This window comes from Ruditapes philippinarum, unplaced genomic scaffold, assembly GCF_026571515.1.
Source record: "Ruditapes philippinarum isolate M1 unplaced genomic scaffold, ASM2657151v2 ctg372_1_1_1_1, whole genome shotgun sequence".
NCBI lineage: Eukaryota > Metazoa > Mollusca > Bivalvia > Venerida > Veneridae > Ruditapes > Ruditapes philippinarum.
In genome coordinates, this window is record NW_026858913.1 from 386,918 (window position 1) to 414,213 (window position 27,296).

Consider the following 27,296-nt stretch of genomic DNA (forward strand, 5'->3'; position numbering starts at 1 on the left):
GAACAAACTTGGTAGACACCCATTAGAAGATGTTTCATGCTAAATATCTTAGCTCTAGCTCTTTGGGTTCTTTAAAAGAAGATTTTATAAGTTTTTATTATATGCATATAGGGAAAATCAATGACCCCCTAGGGGCGGGGCCAATTTTGACCCCAGGGCTTTTATTTGAAAAAACTTGGTAGACACTCACTAGAAGATGTTTCATGCCAAATATCTAAGCTCTAGCTCTTATGGTTTTTAAAAGAAGATATTTAAAGTTTTTTCTTTCGGTTGCCATGGCAACCAGAGTTCTGCATGGAATTAAATTCTTTGAACAATTTTTAAAGGTGAACACCAAAGGAACATTCCTGTGAAGTTTGGATGAAATTGGCTTAGTGGTTTATGAGGAGATGTCATTTAAAGTAAAAGTTTACGGACAGACGCCGGACGGACGGACAACGGACGGACGCCGGACGAAAAGCGATCACAAAAGCTCACCCTGTCACTTTGTGACAGGGGAGCTAAAAAACTAGAACTGTGTCCAAAGGACACGGATGCCCCCACTGACAACATATATAAGGTATAGAGTGAAAAAATCAACAAAGGGCCATAATTCTGTTAAATTTTGCCGCAGCAAAAATTCCTTCCTTTACTACCATCTACACATTAAGGTTGTTCATCCCTGGAAGTTTAAGCAAAATCTGCCATCCGGTTTAAGACGAGTTGCGTTCACAAAATTTCTATATGGTATATAGTGAAAAAATCAACAAAGGGCCATAATTCTGTTAAATTTGGTCACAGCAAAAATTCCTTCCTTTACTACCATCTACACATTAAGGTTGTTCATCCCAGGAAGTTTAAGCAAAATCTGCCATCCCGTTTAAGAGGAGTTGCGTTCACAAAATTTCTATATGGTATATAGTGAAAAAATCAACAAAGGGCCATAATTCTGTTAAATTTGGTCACAGCAAAAATTCCTTCCTTTACTTCCATCTACATATTCAGGTTGTTCATCCCTGGAAGTTTAAGCAAAATCTGCCATCCCGTTTAAGAGGAGATGCGTTCACAAAATTTCTATATGGTATATAGTGAAAAAAATCACAAAGGGCCATAATTCTGTTAAATTTGGTCGCAGCAAAAATTCCTTCCTTTACTTCCATCTACACATTAAGGTTGTTCATCCCTGGAAGTTTAAGCAAAATCTGCCATCCGGTTTTAAGAGGAGTTGCGTTCACAAAATTTCTATATGGTATAGAGTGAAAAAAAATCAACAAAGGGCCATAATTCTGTTAAATTTGGTCACAGCAAAAAATTCCTTCTTTACTGCCATCTACACATTAAGGTTGTTCATCCCAGGAAGTTTAAGCAAAATCTGCCATCCCGTTTAAAGAGAAGTTGCGTTCACAAAATTTCTATATGGTATATAGTGAAAAAATTAACAAAGGGCCATAATTCTGTTAAATTTGGTTGCAGCAAAAATTCCTTCCTTTACTTCCATCTACACATTAAGGTTGTTCATCCCTGGAAGTTTAAGCAAAATCTGCCATCCCGTTTAAGAGGAGTTGCGTTCACAAAATTTCTATATGGTATATAGTGAAAAACTCAACAAAGGGCCATAATTCTGTTAAATTTGGTCGCAGCAAAAATTCCTTCCTTTACTTCCATCTACATTTTAAGGTTGTTCATCCCTGGAAGTTTAATCAAAATCTGCCATCCGGTTTAAGAGGAGTTGTGTTCACAAAATTTTTACATAGTATATAGTGAAAAAATCAACAAAGGGCCATAATTCTGTTAAATTTGGTCGCAGCAAAAATTCCTTCCTTTACTACCATCTACACATTAAGGTTGTTTATCCCTGGAAGTTTAAGCAAAATCTGCCATCCGGTTTAAGAGGAATTGCGTTCACAAGATTTCGGGACGTACGGACAGACGGACGGACAAGTGCAACGCTATATGCTCCCACTTTGTGGGGGCATAATTATCACCTCGTGTTTTATCTGGTAATTACATTTACAGCCATGTATCTCTATTGCGTTATAATGATCGAAAGTGTTATCACTGATTGGCTAATCACTTCACTGGTCGATGTGCATAGGACCGCCTGTACCTATCAGACTGACACATGCTGACGTATTTGTCTATTTGTGGTTGTTAACAATTGGTAATTTTTATGCGTCCCCAGGCAAAAACTTAAAGCGTACGCAGAATCCTTGCTCTGAAATATTTGCGTCCAACTGTAATAAACATGCGTACCGGGACACGAAATAAGCGTCCCCGAGAACCCTGTAACATGTATTATTTTTAGAAATCATAACATGGGAGGTGAATATTTTACAAAAATACTGAATGTCATGCCTTAATACTTCACAATAGTTTAACAAAATTTGTTTCAACGAAGCACACCGATAATTGTATTCATCTTCACTTCTTTGTTTTGAAAATACAATTTATGTTACAAAAATTTCTCAATTTTCTTTTGCAAGGCTGCCATTTTGTCATACTTCCGGTTTAGTTTTTGTTTATAGGTCAGATTTGATACAGATGTTTTCTGAGGCAAAGTTGTTGAATGGACTGATTGATATGCATTTAATTTAATGACTTGAATTGTATGTTTTGTTCTCAGAATGAAATATTATGACATAATTCGTTCATAAGTATGACCGGTGTACACAATGTTGAAATACATGTATATGATTTTCCCGCAAACCAGAAGGATATATTTAAGATAAATCCGTACTGTAAATTAAACTTTTATCTTAATCAGCTAATTTTTGTGAAAAGAATACAACATTTTTTGTTCACTTTCGTTTCTTTGTGCAATATCTTACACAATAAAATCTGCAAGTCTTTGTCAAGAACCGAAATATTTTACATTGTATTTCGGAAATGACACAATCTCCTTTCTGATGGTGTTACGAAATTAATGGAAGAATCCATTATTGGATGGGGAAATCAACTTCACTGTAGCTCTCAAATTTGTGCTATTCTGATTGACTTTGTTTTGAATTAACATTCACATTCAACAACATTTTCACCTTTCTAATGCTTTAACAAAAAAATCTTCATAACAATGACTGTTGAGACAAAAAATACAAGATACACTATCTCAATTTATCCCTACAAAGAAAGTCTATATAATCATGCAATAAAAAAAACCCTTTAACCCCCAAAACAGAGACCATAATTTGAATATACATTATAGAAACCAACAAGCTTATGCCGTGTGAGAAATATCTAAGCTCTAGCCCTTTCCATTTTGAAGTATAAGAACTTTTAAGTTTTTTCTTTTAGTTGCCATAGCAACCAGAGTTTAGCATGGAATGGCATTCTTTGAACAATCTTTATAGATCTTCATACAAAGAGTATTCCTGCCAAGTTTCATTGATATTGGCCAAGTAATATTATAGAAGATGTCGTTTGAATAAAATGTGGACGGACGCCAGACGACGGACACATTTGATTGGCCATCCTAAAAGCTCACCTGCACTATGTGCAAGGTGAGCTAAAAAGTTAAATGATGCTTTGATTAATCTGCATTTTATAGATCAGCTTAAATTTAATATTTGAAATTCTATACCAGCCTACCTTGAGATAAAAAATAAACCTATAGCATACAATGACAAGAGGGCCATGATGGCCCTGAAGTCGCTCACCTGTATATAGGCCCCCGGAGCGGGGCCAGTTTAAACCCCAGGGCTTTTATTTGAACAAACTTGGTAAACAACCATTAGAAGATATTTCATGCTTAACATCTAAGGTCTAGCTGGTCAAGTTTTTTTCTTTACACATATAGTTAAAAACAATGACACACCTGGGGCAGGGCCAGTTTTGACCCAAGGGCTTTTATTTGAACAATCTTTGTAGACACTTACTAGAAAACGTTTCATGCTTAATATCTAAACTCTAGCTATTCGGGTTTTTTCATAAAGATTTTTAAGTTTTTGCTATACACATAAAAGGAAAATCAATGTCAGCCCGGGCGGGGCCAATTTTGACCCCAGGGCTTTTATTTGAACAAACTTGGTAGACATCCATTAGAACATGTTTCATGCCAAATATTTAAGCTCTAGCTCTTTGGGTTTTTTAGAAGAAGATTTTTAAGTTTTTACTATATGCATATAGGGAAAATGAATGACCCCCTTGGGCGGGGCCAATTTTGATCCCAGAGCTTTCATTTGAACAATCTTGGTAGACACTCATTAGAAGATGTTTCATGCTTAATATCTTAGCTCTAGCTCTTTGGGTTCTTTAAAAGAAGATTTTTTTAAGTTTTTACTAATTTATGCATATAGGGAAAATCAATGACCCCCTGGGGCGGGGCCAATTTTGACCCCAGGGCTTTTATTTGAACAAACTTGGTAGACACACATTAGAACATGTTTCATGCTAAATATCTAAGCTCTAGCTCTTTAGGTTCTTTAAAAGAAATTTTTTTAAGTTTTTACTATATGCATATAGGGAAAAATCAATGACCCCCTGGGGCGGGGCCAATTTTGACCCCAGGGCTTTTATTTGAACAAACTTGGTAGACACTCATTAGAAGATGTTTCATGTTAAATATCTTAGCTCTAGCTCTTTGGGTTCTTAAAAAAAGAAAAAAATTTAAGTTTTTACTATATGCATATAGGGAAAATCAATGACCCCTTGGGGCGGGGCCAATTTTGACCCCAGGGCTTTTATTTGAACAAACTTGGTAGACATCCATTAGAACATGTTTCATGCCAAATATCTAAGCTTTAGCTCTTTGGGTTTTTTAGAAGAAGATTTTTTAAGTTTTTACTATATGCATATAGGGAAAATCAATGACCCCCTGGGGCCGGGCCAATTTTCACCCCAGGGCTTTTATTTGAACAATCTTGGTAGACACTCATTAGAAGATGTTTCATGCTTAATATGTTAGCTCTAGCTCTTTGGGTTCTTTAAAAGAAGATTTTTTAAAGTTTTTACTATATGCATATAGGGAAAATCAATGACCCCCTGGGGCGGGGCCAATTTTCACCCCAGGGCTTTTATTTGAACAAACTTGGCAGACACCCATTAGAAGATGTTTCATGCTAAATATCTTAGCTCTAGCTCTTTGGGTTCTTTAAAAGAAACTTTTTTAAGTTTTTACTATATGCATATAGGGAAAATCAATGACCCCCTGGGGCGGGGCCAATTTTGACCCCAGGGCTTTAATTTGAACAAACTTGGTAGACACCGATTAGAAGATGTTTCATGCCAAATATCTAAGCTCTAGCTCTTTGGGTTTTTTAGAAGTTTTTATAAGATGTTTAAAGTTTTTTCTTTTGGTTGCCATGGCAACCAGAGTTCTGCATGGAATGGAATTCTTTGAACAACTTTGTTAAGGCTTCACACAAGGAACATCCCTGTGAAGTTTCATTATGATCTGCCTTATGGTTTCAGAGGAGATGTCGTTTGAAAAGTGTGAACGGACAACGTACGACGGACGACAGGCGATGGACGAAGAGTGATCCTAATAGCTCACCCTGAGCATATGCTAAGGTGAGCCAAAAATACGTGGTATACCACGCCAGTTTATACCGTGGTTTTTTCTTTCTGGCGGTACCCAACTCTATTATTTATAGAAACATTTATTGTGTTACTCTATAAAATCATTCACATTTCTTGACATTTGCTTCTTGTCAGTTCACTTACTTGTATAGAAGAATCCAGCATCGGTCAATATTTGTTTTCGATGCAACCACCTAGCATAAGATGGACGCCTTTCGCTACTATCAACATAGTCGGGGTGCCTAGGTGGCCTTGTAATGACAGGGTTGTTTGAAATGATACTTCTTAATCTTATTGTTGAAGAACGGACTTCATTTCCCTGTCTGCTTTGTTGAGCTTGGCTGACATATGTATTTAGTGGGTTTAAACCGAAACTGTTCAGTCCATGTGACGTTTGTTTACGCCCACCTAAAACAAATCTTGAGTCACAGTGAAAATTTGCCGGAAGTGAAATACCAGTTGATAATACCATTTTACTTCTCTCAGACTTGGCTTGATCATCTGATACTTGCTGAGGGTAATTGTCGTTCATATCGGTGGTCATAGTCGTTTTCTTAAATTAGTATGAGAAAAAAGAAAATATAATTAATGTTGCATGCAAAAGTTAAATATTTAGTTTGAAAACTTGATATAGAATAAGACTAAACTAGAAATGTGTCCATAGGACATGGGTGCCCCCACCGTGCCACTGTTCTGTCAATCTTATGACTCTAGGTCAAATATTTTTTGAAAACTAAGTAAAGGGCAAGAACTTTACAAATACTGAATAAATCCACAAGCAAACCCCAAGGTGCATAAGTACACATGCTGACCAACATTCTTGTAAACTTTCAGGCCTACAAGTGAAATACTTTTTGAGCTATGCAAGACAAGTTGAAAATTGCAAATTTATACTACTGTAAGTCAAGGGCAATAACTCTAACAAAACTGAAAAAAATCCACATGCAAAGTCCCAGGTTCATAGCTTCACACTGATGTGAATCATTATTCCTGTAATTTAGTGATATTTATCATTATTCCTGTAAAGTTGGTTGATTCTAACTCAAGCACTCAAGGAACAAATAACAACATAATGAAACAGTTTTTATTAAGTCAAGGGAATTAACTCTACAAATACTGGATAAATCCACTAGCGAAACCCAAGGTGCAAAACAAAATATGCTGAGCAACCTTCCCGTAAGGTTTAATGACTCTATGTCAAATCCTTTTTGAGTTACATGCAACACAAGTTGAAAATTGCAAAAATTTTACTTCAAGGGTAATTACTCTAAAAATATCCAGACGAAAATACACAGGTGCACAACTACACATGCTGATCAACATTCCTGTAAAGTTTCATGACTCTAGGTCAAATACTTTTTGAATTACATGCGACAAGTTGAAAATTGCAAAATTTTACTAAGTCAAGGGCAATAACACTAAAAATACTAAAAATATCCGGACGAAAATACCCATGTGCACAACTACACATGCTGATCAACATTCCTGTAAAGTTTCATGACTCTATGTCAAATCTTTTTTGAGTTGCATGCGACACAAGTAAAAATTTCAAAATTTTACTAAGTCAAGGGCAATAACTCTAAAATACTAAAAATATCCACACAAAAATACCTAGGTGCACAACTACACATGCTGATCAACATTCCTGTAAAGTTTCATGACTCTAGGTGAAATACTTTTTGAGTTACATGCGACACAAGTTGAAAATTGCAAAATTTTTACTAAGTGAAGGGCTATCCAAAAAAGACTAAAAATATCCAGACGAAAATACCCAGGTGCACAACTACACATGCTGATCAACATTCCTGTAAAGTTTCATGATTCTAGGTCAAATACTTTTTGAGTTACAAGCGACACAAAAGAAAACGGACGGACGGAAGGATGGACGGATGTTCTAACATTTTGGGTTTAGGGGCTATTTTCTTTGTTTTTTTAAACGCTACTAGCCCATAAACCCTTTGATCACGGAATGAACCTATTGTTCTCCTTACTGTTATATAGCCCCTAAACCCAAAATGTTTGCGCGGACGGACAAGGGTAAATCTAAATGCTCGCCACTAAAGTGGGGGGCACAAAAATATGCATTGTATTCTGCATTTTAAATTGAATTTTTAGTTATTTAATATGTCCGTTAGGGTAGAACGCGACACTTTGCGAACTTTCGGGAAGATTCTTGAAAATTGGCATGTAAAAAGTTGACCATATCTCTGATGAAATTCTGTTGATTTTATTGCAATAGTTTCAGCCAATTTTTGTACACAAGACGTCAAAGTTGACCATAAAAGCCCGTTTTGAACCTTTACTGCAAATTTGAAGCTTTATTTACATTGTTCAAATTCATATTTTCCGATATTATGTAGAACTGTTAAAAATGTGAATAAATGCTATGCCACCACACTAATATAACAGAAGTAGACTTTATTGTTTCTATACAATTATACTTTGCCATAATGCAGTAATGTCTATTGAATTTGGAGGTCAAGGTCATAAAATGTATTTCAGCACGTCAAATGAAAGACAATGTGCAGATATGTCTAATGTTAAGATAAAAAGGCCATAAGGCAATAATTGTTTAAAGAATATTAAAAGAATTTTTACTTGGCAAAAAATAGGTATTAACTGTTTTTACAAAGCAGTAAATGTATTAAACTTTGAAATGCAGTTGCAGTTATTTTTCTTAAATACCATCTTTTTATACAGTTTAACTTAGTTCGCCTGAAGGTCGGGCCTGAATCCGCCACTGAGTTTACTGTGAACAAAATACCTTGAAATTAATAAGGATTACAAACCCTTAATGGAACTTCTGAATTTAGAAATTATTTGATTTTATTCAGGCTTTCTTCGTATAACTTCCCCGTGGTGCAGGGGTAACGTGCACGTTTAGGGTGTGAGAGGTCTGGGGTTGAAATCCCAGTCAAAGCAACTTTTTTTTTTTTAAGTGTCATTTTTAAGGAAGTAGCCACCATATATAAGGATAAAGTGTGGCTTTCATAAAACAAGAGCTGTCAGTAGGACAGCAACGCTGGACTATTCTTAGAGCTCCCTACAGAAAATCAATTTGGGAGTGGGATCCCGTTGGGATGATTAAATCCCAGTGGGATATCATCATTTAAGCGGGATGTAAATTAATTCCGGTGGGATAATGGTACCGGGATCCTGCTGACTGGGATCCCAGTGAAATGGCATATCAATCCCATTGGGATCCCATCCATATCAATTAGATTAACACCAGAAAATTGATGAGCTTCTTAAGAATCACACAGGGTTCATGAATTGTCCCTCCTATAAGGTTAAAGGAAATCATTTGATAAAACTGGTCCTAAAATATGTACAATATGGTCCAAGTAAGTGACGTGTGCAAAAGTTTTTAGCGCTCTCAAAATTTGAACAAGTGGAACATCATCATACATGGCAGATTTCTATTTATATTTACTTGTGCAAAGGTAAACGTCATCTTTCAACAAGCAATTATCATAGTATTGCAAGCAATCCATAAGTCCCCTACCGGTTAGAACCCCAGCAACATTCTGAAGGGCCATTGGCCATTCACTTATGTTTCTATTTTAAGTAAATTTGTTGAAAAAGTTCTTTAAAAGTGATCACAGGAAACAGTTTTTATGTACAGACAGACAGACGGATTTAAGGACACTCTAAAGTTATTTTTTTAAACATTCCTGTTATCAAAATATAACATTTTTAAAAGCAAAATTCTTAAAAAGGAGATAACTCTTGAAATAAAGATGCAAGACGTCATACATGATGTGAGTGTAACAAAGAACAATTAGTAATGAAGGTATTGATAATGAATGTTTATTTTGAATTTGAAGTAAAAGAAAGTTTAAAGAACGAATAAGAAAAATTCAAAGTTTAAGGAGGAGATAATTCTGAAAATATGGATGCTAGATTTATAAACTTTGTCATATTATTATGATGTGGGAGTTTGAAGAAAATCCTATAATGATTGAAGCAGTTGGAGTAAAAATTACCAATTTCTCGAAAAAAAGTCTAAGTTCAAAAGGGGCATAATTCTGGAAAAAGTCTTGCTAGAGTATTGAACTTTCTCACGAATGTTGAGTGATAATAAGAAACATATTATATGAAGTTTGAAGTAGATACATTCAGAAAAAAAGAAATCATTAAACAAGAGGGCCATGATGGCCCTAAAGTCGCTCACCTGTATATAGGCCCCCCGGAGCGGGGCCAGTTTAAACCCCAGGGCTTTTATTTGAACAAACTTGGAAGACACCCATTAGATGTTTCATGCTAAACATTGGGTTTTTTTATAAGTTTTTTCTTTACACATAAACTTAACAAGAGCCACCGCCGGGCGGGGGCAACGCTCTACTTTTTACTTTTTCTAAACGCAAACATAGAAAGGTTTGAACATATCACAACGTTTCCTTTTTATAAATTTAGTTGGTCTGTCTTGTCACGTTAGTTTTGTTTATATATTTTGTATATATATATGAATAGCAACATTACGCAATTTCTAAAAATAGCAACATTACGCAATTTCTAAAAATAACAACATGACGCAATTTCTAAAAATAGCAACAATGACGCAATTTCTAAAAATAGCAACAATGACGAAATTTCTAAAAATAGAAACAATGACGCAATTTCTATAAATAGCAACAATGACACAATTTCTATAAATAGAAACAATGACGCAATTTCTAAAAATAGAAACAATGACGCAATTTCTATAAATAGCAACAATGACACAATTTCTATAAATAGAAACAATGACGCAATTTCTAAAAATAGAAACAATGACTCAATTTCTAAAAATAGCAACAAAGACGCAATTTCTATAAATAGCAACAATGACGCAATTTCTATAAGTAGCAACAATGACGCAATTTCTAAAATTAGCAACAATGACGCAAATTTCTAAAACTAGCGACAATGACGCAATTTCTAAAACTATCAACAATGACGCAATTTCTATAAATAGCAACAATGACGCAATTTCTAAAATTAGAAACAATGACGCAATTTCTAAAAATAGCAACAATGACGCAATTTCTAAAAATAGAAACAATGACGCAATTTCTAAAAATAGAAACAATGACGCAATTTCCATAAATAGAAACAATGACGCAATTTCCATAAATAGAAACAATGACGCAATTTCCAAAAATAGAAACAATGACACAATTTCCAAAAATAGAAACAATGACGCAATTTCTAAAAATAGAAACAATGACGCAATTTCTAAAAATAGCAACAATGACGCAATTTCTATAAATAGCAACAATGACGCAATTTCTATAAATAGCAACAATGACGCAATTTCTATAAATAGAAACAATGACGCAATTTCTATAAATAGAAACAATGATGCAATTTCTAAAAATAGAAACAATAACGCAATTCTAAAAATAGACACAATGACGCAATTCTATAAAAATAGAAACAATGACGCAATTCTATAAATAGAAACAATGACGCAATTCTACAAATAGAAACATTACGCAATTCTTGTTGTTGTTGTAAATATATATATACACACACACACACACACACACACACACACACGCACACACACACACACACACACACACACACACACCAATAAATATATAATTATGGTCATTTAATGCACAAATCTGAGAAAATTCAGTAATTTAACCGTCAAGGTCAAGGTCATTAAAGAGCCCAAGCAAATTTGGGTTTGATAAACAACAAGGTCTGGTCCTTAAGACTGTTCTGTTATAATATAAAGTTGATCCCTTCAATAATAGCAAAGTTACAGTCAGTTACCGCCAAAACAATGAAAATTTCAATAATTTGACCTTCAAAGACAATGTCATTAATGAGTGAAGGTCAAGGTCTTTCGGTATATTTTTAACAGTTATCTTTGAAGATTATTATGTTCAAGTTTCAAGACAATCCATTCAAAAATAACAAAGTTACAGCCAATAATATCCAAAAAAATGAAAATTTCAATAATTTGACCTTCAAAGTCAAGGTCATTTATGAGTGAAGGTCAAGGTCTGTCTAGTTATTTTTAAGGGATATCCCTGAAGATAAATATGTTCAAGTTTGAAGACAATCCATTCAAAAATAACAAAGTTACAGCCAATAATAGCCAAAAAAATGAAAATTTCAATAATTTGACCTTCAAAGTCAAGGTCATTTATGAGTGAAGGTCAAAGTCTGGCGGTTATTTTTAAGGGATATCCTTGAAGATTATTATGTTCAAGTTCGAAGACAATCCATTCAAAAATAACAAAGTTACAGCCAATAACAGCATGAACAAGCAAAAATTGGACTTTTAACCTTGAAGGTCAAGGTCATTTATGGATGAAGGTCAAGGTTAGTGTGGTCTACTGAAAGGTCTTGTCCCAAGGGTTGTTGTGGCCAAGTATGAAGACAATACACCAAGAAATAAAAAAGTTATGATCCAGGTACAAGTTTGCGGACGGGAACGGCAACGGCAATGGCAAAGGCAACGGCAACGCCGACCTGACTATAACAATACCTCTACTTTTTTTTTCAAAAAAAAAAAAAGTCGAGCTAAAAACAATGACACCCCTGGGGCAGGGCCAGTTTTGACCCCAGGGCTTTTATTTGAACAATCTTTGTAGACACTTACTAGAAGATGTTTCATGCTTATTATCTAAACTCTAGCTATTCGGGTTTTTTCGAAGAAGATTTTTAAGTTTTTGCTATACACATATAAGGAAAATCAATGTCCCCCGGGACGGGGCCAATTATGACCCCAGGGCTCTTATTTGAACAAACTTGGTAGACATCCATTAGAACATGTTTCATGCTAAATATCTTACCTCTAGCTCTTTGGGTTCTTTAAAAGAAGATTTTTAAGTTTTTTACTATATGCATATAGGAAAAATCAATGACCCCCTGGAGCGGGGCCAATTTTGACCCCAGAGCTTTTATTTGAACAAACTTGGTAGACACCCATTAGAAGATGTTTCATACTAAATATCTTAGCTCTAGCTCTTTGGGTTCTTTAAAAGAAGATTTTTAAGTTTTTGCTATATACATATAGGGAAAATCAATGACCCCCTGGGGCGGGGCCAATTTTGACCCCAGGGCTTTTATTTGAACAAACTTGGTAGACACTCACTAGAAGATGTTTCATGCCAAATACCTAAGCTCTAGCTCTTTGGGTTTTTTTAGAAGAAGATATTTAAAGTTTTTTCTTTCGGTTGCCATGGCAACCAGAGTTCTGCATGGAATTAAATTCTTTGAACAATTTTTAAAGGTGACCACCAAAGGAACATTCCTGTGAAGTTTGGATGAAATTGGCTTAGTGGTTTATGAGGAGATGTCATTTAAAGAAAAAGTTTACGGACGATGGACGGACGGACGGACGACGGACGGACGCCGGACGAAAAGCGATCACAAAAGCTCACCCTGTCACTTTGTGACAGGTGAGCCAAAAACAAAAGCTGTCACAGAACGTGACAAATGCCCCCGAAGGATTATAGTTATAAACCACCTATTTCATGTAAAGTGTGGTGGTAAAAATTGACAAAGTTCGAACCCCAGCAGTGAACTATAAGTAATACAAAGAAACCTAGGTCTTGTTCACAACACATTGTCCATCTATGGTGACTTTATATTTTTAAATAAAAATTGAAACTTTCATATATATGGAAGTTACAGAGCGGACACAACAACCTGCATTTATATGTATATAGCATAAATATTGAAAAAGTTTTAACCCCAGCCGTGACCTTGAACTAAGGCGTAGGAACACAGGTCTTAAGGGCAAAACATCACACAGTTATGATAATTTCACATGTGAAATAAAAAATATAATCCTTTCATGCATATTAGTTTCAGAGCAGACACGACCATGTATATTAACATCAAAATTGACAAAGTTTGAACCCCACAGTGACCTTGATCTAAGTCATAGAAACCAGAGTCTTGTTAGCGACACACCAAACATCTATGGTTATTTTATATATGAAGGAAAAATTAAAATCCTTTCATGCATACTGAAGTAGTTTAAGAGCTGACATGACCACCACTGTCTATATGTATAAAGCCTGAATGACTGACGGTATGACAGACTGACAGACAGACGGACGGTTTCGATTTTAATATGCCACCCTTCGGAGGCATAAAAACATTTATTTACATGTATCCATAATTTATGTGACATAGAACAACCCTATGTAAGATTTGGTTTATATCATTCCAGGGCCTTTTTACCCTTCTTTGCTGTAGCCGGTATTCGGCTATTTCCCCAAGCCAACATACTACCTTTTTTCCCCAAAAAACAGTCTAAAATTCCCCTTCTTGCGAAGATTTTCCCTTTCAGAGAAATGTTAAAAAAACTTGTAAACAAACTTTCTTGTTTAACAAGAGCGATCAGTGGGGCTCATCCTGGGGGGAAATTTTAGGGAGAAGTGACTTCCTCGCGAAAAATAGGAAGGGAAACAACCCAATGTGTACATCCTTTATCTATAATATAAACACAATTAATCTATTTATCAGCTATTATACAGGGCTCGACACTAACGATGGTCCGTTAGCCCGAGGCTACCAAATTTCCCCAAGGACTACCCGAGTTTCCAAGCTGGGTATCCCGTCGGGCTACTCAAAATTTCAGTGACCTGATGTCTCTAAATTCACTAAAAATAATTAATAAAATAACATTTTTTTAGGCTATGATTCAAAACGAAAGATAAATTCATCTTACTAGTAAATAATTAGCCGTTGGGTTACTAGTGTCAGTCACAGCAGACGCATAATAGATTCTATTTAATCTTTGGAGGCAGTACACAGTTTCGGCTGTTTAGTTTCGAATTGGCCAGGGTGGAATTTACAAATAAGAGACAGTTTTGAAATTGAAGTGGATATTTGAGGTTCTAAATGTTTATAGTTACTATATTTCAAGTTTCAATGACTAGTATTGTGTTTCAGTTATTTAGTAAAATTGAATTTAGTGGCGTTAACCCTTGCTTTTTTGAGAGAGCACCTGTCAGATGCGAACATGTGGTTTTTGGAGCTAGGCGGTGAATCAGCTCTTCAATTTAAAGGGTATGCAGAAGACTTAAAATAGTGAAAAAAGTAGGTGCATGACTCCCCGTTTGGATGTTATTTTCAGATTGTGCATTGTTTAAGAAGGAAGAATCACTATAGCTTGTGATTTAATCTTTTGACGTTAATATATTGTTGTATTTTGCGAATAGGGGTAATCCGCTATTTTTGTCGTTGATTTTCGCGACCAAAACAATGAAAAACACAGGGCTATGTGCCAGAAAACTAGAAGGTGGACATGTATTTTTAATTGTTTGCTGTGAGATACATATGTATATGTTAAATATGAAATGCATTTATTTCAGGTGTGTGATTACAGACTTGTGTGTGAGGTTTTGATTGTGGCGCAGTCAGTTGTTTGCCGAGAAGCCTTGAAAACTGTGTATTGCCCCCTTTATAAAGTTGCGAAAAGTGAAACCGGAAGTCCAACTTAATTGCCGATTTTTCCAGCCTACTTCAATAGAATTCTTTGTCTATTAAACATTTCAATGAAAATATTTGCTCATATTGGAACCTATTCAAGGGTTTAACCTTAAAAGAATATGATTTGTTGATTGATGTAAATCACACTGACAATGATAACCAAAATAAACGTGTTGTCTGAAATAGATCTAATTTCGGATGTAATTTATTCGGACATGAAATTATTGATTGGGAAAAAATCTCTTTATAAAAAAAGAGTAGAAAAATGTTTAAATCTCTTTAAAAAAGAGAAAAGAAATATTCTAAAGTATTTGTAATTGTCTTTGCCATAACTTCACAATGTTTTAAGCACTTCTTAATCATGTACAAGCAAATGTAAGCAATAATGCCAGTACATGTATATGAAGAAAAAAATTGTTAACAAATACTAATACCCTAGGCATAAAAAACTAAGGCAATATAGTTTGATTAAAAATGGCTTTACATTTATAATTTCGTGTTTAAATCAGGGACAACAGATATTAACTAATGTCCCTATTTAAATCTTCTGACAGTTAAATAACTGAATTACTAGCACTAATACAAGTTTGTTATTCTGATATTTTGTTATATGTCTGACAAAATAAGTTTGTAGAATAAATCGATTAGAGTAAAGACAAACATATTTTCATCTTGTCCAAGCTTTTTACTTCTGTTTTGAATTTATAAACACATCTAAAAGGTCATACATTATCTATACCTGAAACTAGATTTGTAAGCTGTATTGAAATATTTTTTTAATACGAAAGCCAGGTAGGCCCTATGACATAAATTTAAAACTGACATACTTATTTAGCTCATATTGCCAATATATTCCCCCCTTCCCTATAAGCTGTCAATAATATAAGCTGAGCTGATTGCCTAGCAACTTTATTTGCAACACACCTTAGTAATTCCTGACTAGAACCCTGTACCTGTAGGTAATGTCTGGCCTTTCAAAAATTATTGACTTTTGTGTGTCACACTGCCATATTTTATAACAAAAATATGTAAAAAAATTGTTGATGATGACTTTGAAAGCTCAGAGGCTAGCTGGAACCTACATCTCATGCAGAATAAAGCTTACAAACTTTTACTAGATCTTATATGATTTATCTATTGGTGATTTTTTCCAATAAATTTGAAGAGATCTCATGCTATTTTTTTCTTATCGTCAGATACATACACTCAAATGCATTTAAATAGAATAAGAAACATTTTTTATGTTTTACAATGAGGACTACCTAGATTTGCCAAGGACTACCTGATTCTCAAAGTAGGTAGTCCTTCTGACTACCCCTAAAAAAAGTTAGTGTCAAGCCCTGTTATAAACTTTCTCTAAATATTTGTTTATATATTTTCATGTAGATTTATTGATAATAATGTGTAAGCAAAAGTATGATGAATAAAATAATTTTATATTATTACTTTCCTCACCTTTCATAGAAGATAAAGTTACATTGGATATTGCTTAACAATATCTTCTATTCTGTTAGAATGATTACAGAAATTCTTTTATTCTTCTTCTTCTAGTCTATGCTTAATGAGGGTCCATCCGCCCTTTCGGGCACAAAATGCAGCTTGCGCTATCGAGTACGGACCCCGGACATGCCACCAGTCATGTCCTTAAAGAGTTAATTTTGAAGCACAAAATGGTGATAATTTACCTCCATGCAATTTCCACGGAGTATTAGCCAAAGATATGAATTTTGAGCCAAAAAGTAGGTCACTGTACGGTGGTCAATGAGAACCTAAATGTACAGTAACCTGTGACAATAGGAAAGGTGTTTAGCCCTGAAAAGGGCTGTTGGTGCCAGCTATAGGCCTGCCTTACAAGCCGTCTATCTGGAATAGGGGCTCACGCACCCTAGTACACCATCCTCGTCGTCTCAGCCTACTTTGTAGGGCCACTCCCCTCAGCATTACTCAGGACATCGGCAGCTGGTCCGCAGAAGTGACGCAGTAGGATTCCGTAGTTAATGCCCACAGTTGAAGGCGCCGTTAAAGTTGTCTACCAGCCAAGTTGTAAATCTTCTGCCGATGCCCTGTGCCTTCTCAGCGACGTGCACGCTCCGAGGGGAAGTGAGAAGAAATTCTTTTATATGTTGTAATGTCTTTAATATGTTGTAATGTCACATTTATGTGCATATAATTATGCTTATAAAACAATTTTCAAACATCGGAGAATATGTAAAATATGTACTGCAAACATGTGTGCACATTATATTTGATCACTAAAATTATATACATTCATTTCTTATTGAAAAATTTGACTGAGAAATTATAGAAAATAAATTTCTTATTACCTCCCTTTATTTTCATGAAATGTTTAACTCGTAATATCTTTATAAATAATGCTTTTTGAAATTTACAATATTGATAAATCTTAATCTGAGCGTCATATTTATGACATTAAAACAAATATATATTTATTGAAACAATAAGAACACTTCTTGATAAATTTTGTTACTACACGATATACGACCGATATGTAGCATGCCGATCATAATTCGTAGTTTTTCCACGTGCGTAAGCTGTGTCAAATTTGGCATTTCTACAAAGATAACAATGTCAAACACTCTCACTGTCTACAACATATCAATCGTAAGATTTGTGAATTGGCTTTCTTAAATTTTTGCGTAGGTGTATCAGAATCAGCAACTTTCTTTTACTGCTAGGTTTTGGCATGGCCCTGTAGCCATGATGTGAGCGACATAACAATTTTTAATTCATGTTAACGGACTGAAATCATTCAAAACTATGATTAAGTTTTTAATCCGGTCACTGATCATTAATGAAATTGATTATTTTTAATTGACTAACAGTTTTGTGATAGCCGTGAAAAACCCATTGCACATCGCCATTACTCGGGTTAAACACCACGTGTATATCAATTAGGGAAGATATGCACGTGTTTAGATGATCGGGGAAAAAACAATCGATAATTATTGCCTAATCCCGTATTAAACTCGCAAAACTGTCACACAATTATACCCGTTTCGGGCCGATGCTGTTTAGAGTAAGGGGTCTATCGCTTTGCATACAGGTAGAAGGGTAGTATAAAGCGACACTCTGATTGGATAATGATAATTAGCAGTCGTCATATGGGCGGATACAATCTCTGCTCTTTACATCGCCAAGTAATTAGTCTTTGGGAATTAAGATTTTATCGGCGATGTTGACTTCTCTTTGATCAATTAGGAGAGCGAAATGGAAATATACACGGCGAAGTTTTCGCCTGAATCGCCCTTCCGAATGAGCCCTGGTGTCGCCTCATGATGGCCAATTTCATGTTGGGACAAGTTTTGTGACAGACAGACAGACAGACAGTGCACAACTAGATTTGGTACTGATCATTCCTGTAAAGTTTGGATAAAATTGCACCAGTAGTTTATGAGGAGTATAGTCCGGACAAGCTTAAAATTTGTGTATCTGGTAACACACAGAAAAAAACACCTTTTTATCAAAAGGCCATAACTCGGCCAAAAATCATTCAACTGAAAAACCCGTGCAATATACGCAAGGACTTGAGCTACAGATCAATCCTGTAAAGTTTCATTGAAATTGCATTAGTGGTATAAGAGAAGTAGTCCGGACAAACTTTAAAAATAAAAATTATTAAAGGGCCATAACTCTAACAAAAATCATTGGACCTGAAAATGCTGACAATATGCACAACTAGACTTGGTACTGATCATTCCTGTAAAGTTTGGATGAAATTGCACCAGTAGTTTATGAGGAGTAGTCTAGTTTATCAAATAGTATTTTTATTTGACCCAAATTTGATTAATAATGGTGATTTTAATAGGTTTTCATGTACGGCACACAAACTGCCAAATTCTGGTAGCCTTTGCAAATAGGGTTGACCCATAACTTTACTGTCGCAACGTCAAAATAAAAGCGACATATAAAGTGATGGAAGCCAGAACTACGAAGACAATACACCCATAAACACTTTTCATATGAACTAGGTAAATAACCGAGGTATATCGAGTGAAAAAATACAAGTTGTTTCCCTTATCTTCGAGTAAAATTGGTATCTCATACGCTAAAACAATACAAATTAAGTCATTTTTAAACCGCTAGTTTGTTGTGATTAAATGTCCGATTTTAAAAATTATTACATCAATGGAAAGCTTGGGATCTTAGCTTTGTCACAGTATATAATTTTACATATCTTTTGACACCAAATTATTTAAATTAACTGTTAAACCTACCATATGTCAGCCCATTTTACATACGATTTATACAGTGAGATACGTAACCGGTTATCTTTACTCGAAAACCTACTGATAAGAAAAGCCTGTCATCTGATAGCACACTGGCCATAGCTTTCGCAGAAGCGGTGGGTCTACCGCAGCGACGGTGGAGTATTCGTCGCAGAAGCGGTAAATAAAATATGGCCGTTTGTTGTTTTCGGTAAGTATATGACTGAATTTTGTTTTATGTTTTAATGTTTTACTGGAAACACTCAGTGAGACTGGAGCCCACATATGTACTCTTTCAACCTATTACACGGGCACGGTGCAATTCATTGCCGTTTATGCAAACACTTCTGTACAGTTTGATGAGGGGACGCCACTTTTGCCTAATTTTGGTTAAAACACATACAAATGTGTGCAAAACGACCCATAATACATCGGCATCACATCGAATCAATGATACTTTCACAAATTAACCATAATTTGGAAAATTGGGAAATTAGTATTGCCTGTTTATAAAATAAATGACAAAAAATGTTTTCGTCGCAGACGGCGGTGGATTCGATTGCAACGCAGTGCGGTGGGCCCGATACCATTTTTTTATATTTTAAGAATTTAACTTGACGTAAGGCATTTTTCAATTGAGTACAGCCCTTTTCTTACTTTGACATCTGAGAAACGTGTTTATTTGATGTTTAAAACGATATTAATTACTATATATACGCTCGTACAAATATATGTCCGAGGCCCGCTTTCATTTTCCTTCCATTGAAAATTACTTCAGCCATAATTATCATGGAATAATCCACGTTCAACCTTGGACTTAAAAAGACCGTAAGTTCATTTTTTGTCATACAGACATACATGTATAAGAGATACTCGTAAAGATAAACAGAACATGCTTCTTGAATACGAAAATTTAATGTCACTGTGTTATATAACCATATATAGTGAGAACACCAATATAAATAAATTGTATGTTTACAGCGTAAGAGTTATTTCAGGAAAAGTTTTTCTCTATTACTTTTTAGTAAAGACCTACGCGTTTAATAGCTTTAGTTTATCTGTTTTTTGGGTAAATTGTTATAAAAAAAAAATGGTTTCAAATATGGTATATGTTTAAAGAATTTTAAAGTATGAAATGAAATAATAAAAAAAAGGTAATAGAAGTATTTTATGGAATTAAGTCTTTCTCTAATAATGTACACAAATATAGTAAAGAACGTAATAAGCTGGAGAAAAAAGATTTTTCAGACTTACATTTAAGTCATATGACCTTGAAATAACCACAATTAAGGAAAAAATCAAATTCACGTACAGGAAATGAGATCGGTGAACACTAAGTTTTTTTCCCGCTCTAAATGTTTATGTTATCATATTCTGGCATCATGCTTAATTTAAAGAATATAATTTTATCGAACCTCCTTAATTTTGCGTGTATGTGTTTATAATACTGCACGTTTGTTGGATAATCGCGACGTTTATATACATACAATGTACTTTTTAAATACATGGCTGCCGTCAATTTATGAAATTATTTCATTTTTTTTTAACAAAAAATGCTTGATGTATTATGAGTTTGTTATAAATAAATCCAACAGGTCATATGGTCGTATATAAACGGTTGTTCGCAATATTAATAGCTATCGAAGTTCTTTATTATACTTATACATGTGTGTAAAAATCAGAAAATAAAGTTACAAATAAACCAAAAAGCTCTATAATTAAATAAACGTCTCGATTTTCCAACGAAAAATTAGTCGTTACAAACATGCAGTATTATAAAGTTTATATATTTATATACACGACTGCTGTTTATTTAAATTAATAAGAAATTGTATGTTTATTTATTATATTTTCAAACAACCGTTTATATACGGCCATATTGTATAGCCTTTCAAAATCTTTATAACTAATATGATACCCTAGAAAATGCCATGAATATGTGTTAACTTTATGTATTTATAACTCATATGCCGCAATGCAAAACTATATGCTTATATATATATATACCTGCCATGCCGCTTTTAATAAGTCAGAAATCGGCATTGGTTATAAGGTATAATTGTGATCACGTGTAACATGTAAATGTCTGACACATGTGATATTTTGGCTGGATTCATCACATTTGTGGAATTACCTGCACATCGCTAAATTTCCTTTCGGTGGTGCATCAAGGTCAAATATTATGACTCTTAGTTTTCGCCGTTTCCTCTACGGTCCAGGTTGTCAAATGCATGATCCCTAATATGAACTTGGAAATACAAATATGATAAAGGGCACTATATATGCTCTTACTTTCATATATGTTCTTACTTTCCTGCGCTTTTCAACTGGAATGGTGCATTCACACTCAAAAATACTTGATACTTAGTAATAACCCGCAATAAATAGTTGAACGTGGATTATTCTATGATAATTATGGCTGAAGTAATTTTCAAAGGAAGGAAAATGAAAGCGGGCCTCGAACATATATTTGTACGAGCGTATATATAGTAATTAATATCGTTTTAAACATCAAATAAACACGTTTCTCAGATGTCAAAGTAAGAAAAGGGCTGTACTCAATTGAAAAATGCCCTACGTCAAGTTAAATTCTTAAAATATAAAAAAATGGTATCTGGCCCACCGCACTGCGTTGCAATCGAATCCACCGCCGTCTGCGACGAAAACATTTTTTGAATAATAGGTTGAAAGAGTACATATGTGGGCTCCAGTCTCACCGGGTGTTTCCAGTAAAACATTAAAACATAAAACAAAATTCAGTCATATACTTACTGAAAACAACAAACGGCCATATTTTATCCACTGCTTCTGCGACGAATACTCCACCGTCGCTGCGGTAGACCCACCGCTTCTGCAAAAGCTACGGCCAGTGTGTGATAGGTTAGTTGGGAAAAGTGTTTGTCGGTGTACTGGTTGGAGACCACCAAAACCGGACAACCACCAAACCCGGACAGCCCCGAAAATGCTTAATTTTTCTTCTTTGTTCATTGGTTGTCAATCTTTTAGTCACTTTTTTAACAACAACAAATGCATGTTTCTTCTATAATCAAGTAATTAAATTTATGTAAACAGTAATATTTTAATGTCTATTTCAAGAATGTTGATGTTGAAAATTTGGGCATTAAGAGTGCAATACCTGACCTCATATACCAGCTACAATCATTTGCAGAGTAAGAAACAGAATATCCAAAACTTCAGCATTTGCTGCTGAAATATTGTATAATAATAATAATAATAATAATAATAAACTCTTTATTTAACGAAGGTAACTTATTAAGACAATACATCAAAGCATTAGATACAACACATATAATGCAAAATCTTATTTTCAACAAGGCCTTCAATAAAACATAAACATAACAACGGACATATTAAAGCAATTGTAAAGATTACAACATTCAGTAAATCTTAATCAACAAAGAAGACAGACATAATATTATATTATAGTATAGGTAAATTTTCTATAATTCATCTCTAGATAATAATAAATGTTTGAAATGTGATTTAAATAATTTAAGACTTGAAAGATTTCTTATTTTTAGAGGAATAGTGTTCCATAACTCCATACTAGAATAATAAAAAGTACGTTTCAAATAATTTGTTTTAGGTCGTTTATGCATAATATCTTTTTTATGTGTTGATCTTAGTAAGTAAGTTTTATTTTGAGATAACGGAATTAGATTAGAAATATATGCTGGCGTTAATTCATTCATCGCTTTATATACCATAATTCCAGAAAAGTATTTACATCTAGATGGAAAAGATAACCATTTCATATTTTGAAACATATCAAGAGAATTTGTTTTTACGGGTTTATTTAAAATAATTCTAGCGGTTCTTTTTTGTAATTTTGTTATTCTATTTAGATCTGATTTGTTACATTGGGACCAAATAATACATCCATAATCAAAAGTAGGGGCAATGTAAGCGTTATAAAATAATTGTTTCATTTCAGGTGTAAGAAATATTTGAATTCTTTTCAGCAGAGATATTTTAGAAGCAAGCTTAGAACATGTTTTGTCAATATGTGTTTTCCAAGATAGACAGTTATCAATATGCAATCCAAGTAGCTTTTGACAATGAACATTATTTATACTCGAATTCTCAATATGCAGAGAAAGATTGCCTATGTTATTTATTTTACATTTTGATCCAATTATCATGCACGTGGTCTTTTCTGGATTTATGGCCATATTATTGAGAGTGCACCATTCCTGTATTTTTAGTAAGTCTAGTTGCAACTCAGACTGTATATTACTCAAACTTTGGTCAGCTATGTGTAATGTTGAATCGTCTGCATACATATCAATGTCTGAATTCGTAGTGACTGATATATCATTTACATATAAAAGAAACAGTATAGGACCTAAGATTGAGCCCTGTGGCACGCCTGATATAACCGGTAAGCTTTCAGATTTATCATTGTTGACTTTTACAATTTGCTCTCTGTTAGAGAGATATGACTGGAAAAATTGTACAGAGTTTTCAGAAAAATTATAAAGTTTTAATTTATGAATCAGTATATTATGGTCAACTAAATCAAAGGCTTTTTTAAAATCTAAAAAATACAGCACCTATTATATTTCCATCATCAATATTCGTAAGCCAAGCATTTATAAGGCGGATCAAAGCCGTTTGGCAAGAATGATGTCTCCGGAAACCTGACTGGTGTTCATTTATGATATTGGTATAATGAAGATAATTATTTAGCTGATTTGCAACATGCCTTTCAAGTATTTTTGAAATGGTTGGGACAATAGATATTGGCCTATAATTATTGGGGTTTGACTTATCTCCCCCTTTGTGTAAAGGTATAACACGTGCTAGTTTCAGTTTATCTGGGAATATACCTAGTGAAATACTCTTATTAATAATTGAAGTTATTGCTCTCGTTATAGAGTCTTTACATAGTTTTAACATATTAGGACCAATTCAATCAATGCCAGAAGATTTATTTTTATCAAGGTTGTCAATATATTTGCTTACTTCAAATGTGGTTATGAAATCAATGTCAAATTGCTTATGTCTAAGTTTATGATCTAGAAAATCTTTTAAATACGAACTAGAAATGTGTCATCATGCCACGGATGCCCCCGCATGCAGCCAAAATTTCTGATGTTATTATATTTAGTTCCAAATTTGTTTGCACAAATTATTGTTTTCATTTTAAGTTCAAAGCCCTTAAAACTTTTCAATGTTAACACAAACCATTTTCATACAATGTTCAAGGCACTGAAATTATTCAGTCTTATCCTTTTGAAAATAGCATATTTCATATTTGTAGCCAAAATAATGGCTACATACATTTCCACACAAAAGTATGAGTGCTGAAACTGAAAGTTCAAAATTTTTTCCAATATTCAAGAAAGATAAGTTTGTCCAAAATCATTGAACCACGACCAAATTCAAACTTAAACTGCCTATTCCTAAGATGTATCTATATTATTTTCAAAGTGAAAGGGACATAACTCTGCCAAAAAATCATCGAACCATGACCAAATTCCAACTTGACCTGCCCATTCCTTTGACATATCCATATGTCAAATTTGAGTTGAATATGTAACACTGTTGGGTAGATAATGAACAGAAACTGTAAATTTCATATTTTTTTCAAAGTGAAAAGGGCATTACTCTGCCAAAAATTATTGAACCATGACCAAATTCGAGCTTGACCTTGGCATTCCAAAAAAATATCCATATGTCAAATTTGAGTTGAATGTGTTGTACTGTTGGGGAGATAATAAATAGAAACTGAAAATTTCATATTATTTTCAAAGTAAAAGGAGCATAACTCTGCCAAAAATCATCGAACCATGACCAAATTCAAACTTGACCTGTATTTTCTCATGACATATCCATATGTCAAATTTGAGTTGAATGTGTTGTACCGTTGGGGAGATAATGAACGGAAACTGAAAATTTCATATTATTTTCAAAGTAAAAGGGGCATAACTCTGCCAAAAATCATCGAATCATGACCAAATTCGAACTTGACCTGTATTTTCTCATGACATATCCATATGTCAAATATTGAGTTGAATGTGTTGTACGGTTGGGGAGATAATGAACGGAAACTGAAAATTTCATATTATTTTCAAAGTAAAAGGGGCATAACTCTGCCAAAAATCGTTGAACCATGACCAAATTCGAACTTGACCTGTATTTTCTCATGACACATCCATATGTCAAATTTGAGTTGAATGTGTTGTACCGTTGGGGAGATAATGAACGGAAACTGAAAATTTCATATTATTTTCAAAGTAAAAGGGGCATAACTCTGCCAAAAATCATCAAACCATGACCAAATTCGAACTTGACCTGTATTTTCTCATGACATATCCATATGTCAAATTTGATTTGAATATGTGCAACCGTTACTAAGATAATGAACGGAAACTGATGATGACGGAATGACAGAATGACGGAAGGACGGAATGACGGAAGGACGGAAGGACGGAATGACGGAAGGACGGAACAGGGTAACACTATATGCCCCGGCCATTACATGGCGGGGGCATAAAAATTGTTAACATTAAAATAAGATTTCTTAATTAGATTTGAAATTTCTGTAAAATGTTTATTTAAGGCATTTGCAACATTCACATTTCCTTCAAAAAGAACATCATTAATGTTTAATGTGATTGGTAAAGACGGTTGCTGCTTATTCTCATTTGATATGTCTTTTAAATTTTGCCATAAATATTTACAATCTCTCGAATCTTCAACTGCCTTGTTATAGAACATCTTCTTACTCTTTTTAATAATAGCCTGGCATTTATTTCTCCATAACTTATAATTAATCCAGTCTTTACAACCTTTATAGTGATCTCTTTTATTGCGGGCCTCTTTAATTTCGTCAGAGTACCAATCTGGTTGTTTAGTCCTTTTAATACGCTTTACTTTTACAGGCGCATGTTTGTTAAATAATGTTTCAATCATATTGTATAGAACATCAAGTGAGTTATTTGGCTCTGCAATAGTTTCAATCATATCAAAATTATTAGCATTCAAATCATCTTTAAATACTTGTTCATTAAAATTCTTGAAAGAACGATAATTTATCGTTTTATGCGAGAAAGCATTTGCCTCCCTTCTTGTAACACAATTTATTGTAAACGACAATGGATAGTGATCGCTTAAGCTTAAATTAGAGACACTCACATCATGAATATGGTTAAGGGAAGATACGTACAAATGGTCAATTATAGTAGATGTATCTTTAGTTACTCTAGTAGGAGATTGGATTAATTGCTCGAGGCCAAAATCTTGAACAATATGCGCCCATTTGCTATTATTAAAATTGTTAGGGTATGAATAGTTAATGTTCATATCTCCAATTACATACAAATCTAGATTATTTAATTCTGCAGTAATTAATTGCTGCTCATAGAAATCAATCCAAGACTGGTTACTGTTAGGTGGCCTGTATAAGAAATTTAACAGTACAGATTTATTGTGTGAAAAATTAACCTGTAACCAAACAGATTCCACATTTTTCGACTCTATGTCAATTCGCCTTCTATAAGAAACAGTATCTTTGATATATATTACAATTCCACCGCCACCCTTTAATACCCTGTCTCTCCTTTCAAAAGTATAATTATCAATTTTGAGATCCTTATCTTCTACTGAATCACATAAAATATTAACTATATATCATGTTAAAAATAAAAATTAAAACACCCAAACATTAAATGAATTAAATCACATCATGTACATATCCGTCCGGACAAATGGTATTGTAGTGTAGACAATTTAGGTTATTTTGATACCCTCCTTGAAAAGGCTCAGATATAAGTCTCAATATAATCAGAAATAATCAAACTAGTTTGTTAGTTAGTAGAAGAACCTAGCTGTACTGTGTCAAATTTTTAGGTCTCTAGGTTTGAAATTATGAAATATGTATGGAAAAATGTTCAAAAAGTGTCCGGTTGATGGTCCCCGACCAGTATTGCTATTTCTTGGTAAAAATCCTCGTTTAAAGTCATAACATAACATATGCATTTTCGACTTCCATATAATTTTGAAAAGTGCCGTACAGTACGGCTAGCCAATACAGTGTGTCCTTGCTAGCAAAGGTGCTAGTGGCATTGATTTGTCCTAAAATGTGTTTAACCTTGTTATTTATGC

The 27,296-nt window shown here is 34.1% G+C and overlaps 1 protein-coding gene across 2 annotated transcripts in view; it reads right to left on the reverse strand.

Moving 5' to 3' along the window:
- The window catches only part of LOC132754670 (baculoviral IAP repeat-containing protein 7-like), a 132,425-nt gene that overhangs the window by 104,793 nt on the left and 336 nt on the right, over positions 1 to 27,296 (reverse strand). The window contains exon 2 of one of the 2 annotated variants that reach the window (XM_060745327.1): positions 5,638 to 6,046. The exons of the other annotated variant lie outside the window; for it this stretch is intronic. Coding sequence (XP_060601310.1) covers positions 5,638 to 6,037 — 400 coding nt within the window. The 5' untranslated portion in view covers positions 6,038 to 6,046. The remainder of the gene's footprint in view (positions 1 to 5,637; positions 6,047 to 27,296) is intronic. 2 annotated transcript variants of the gene reach the window in all.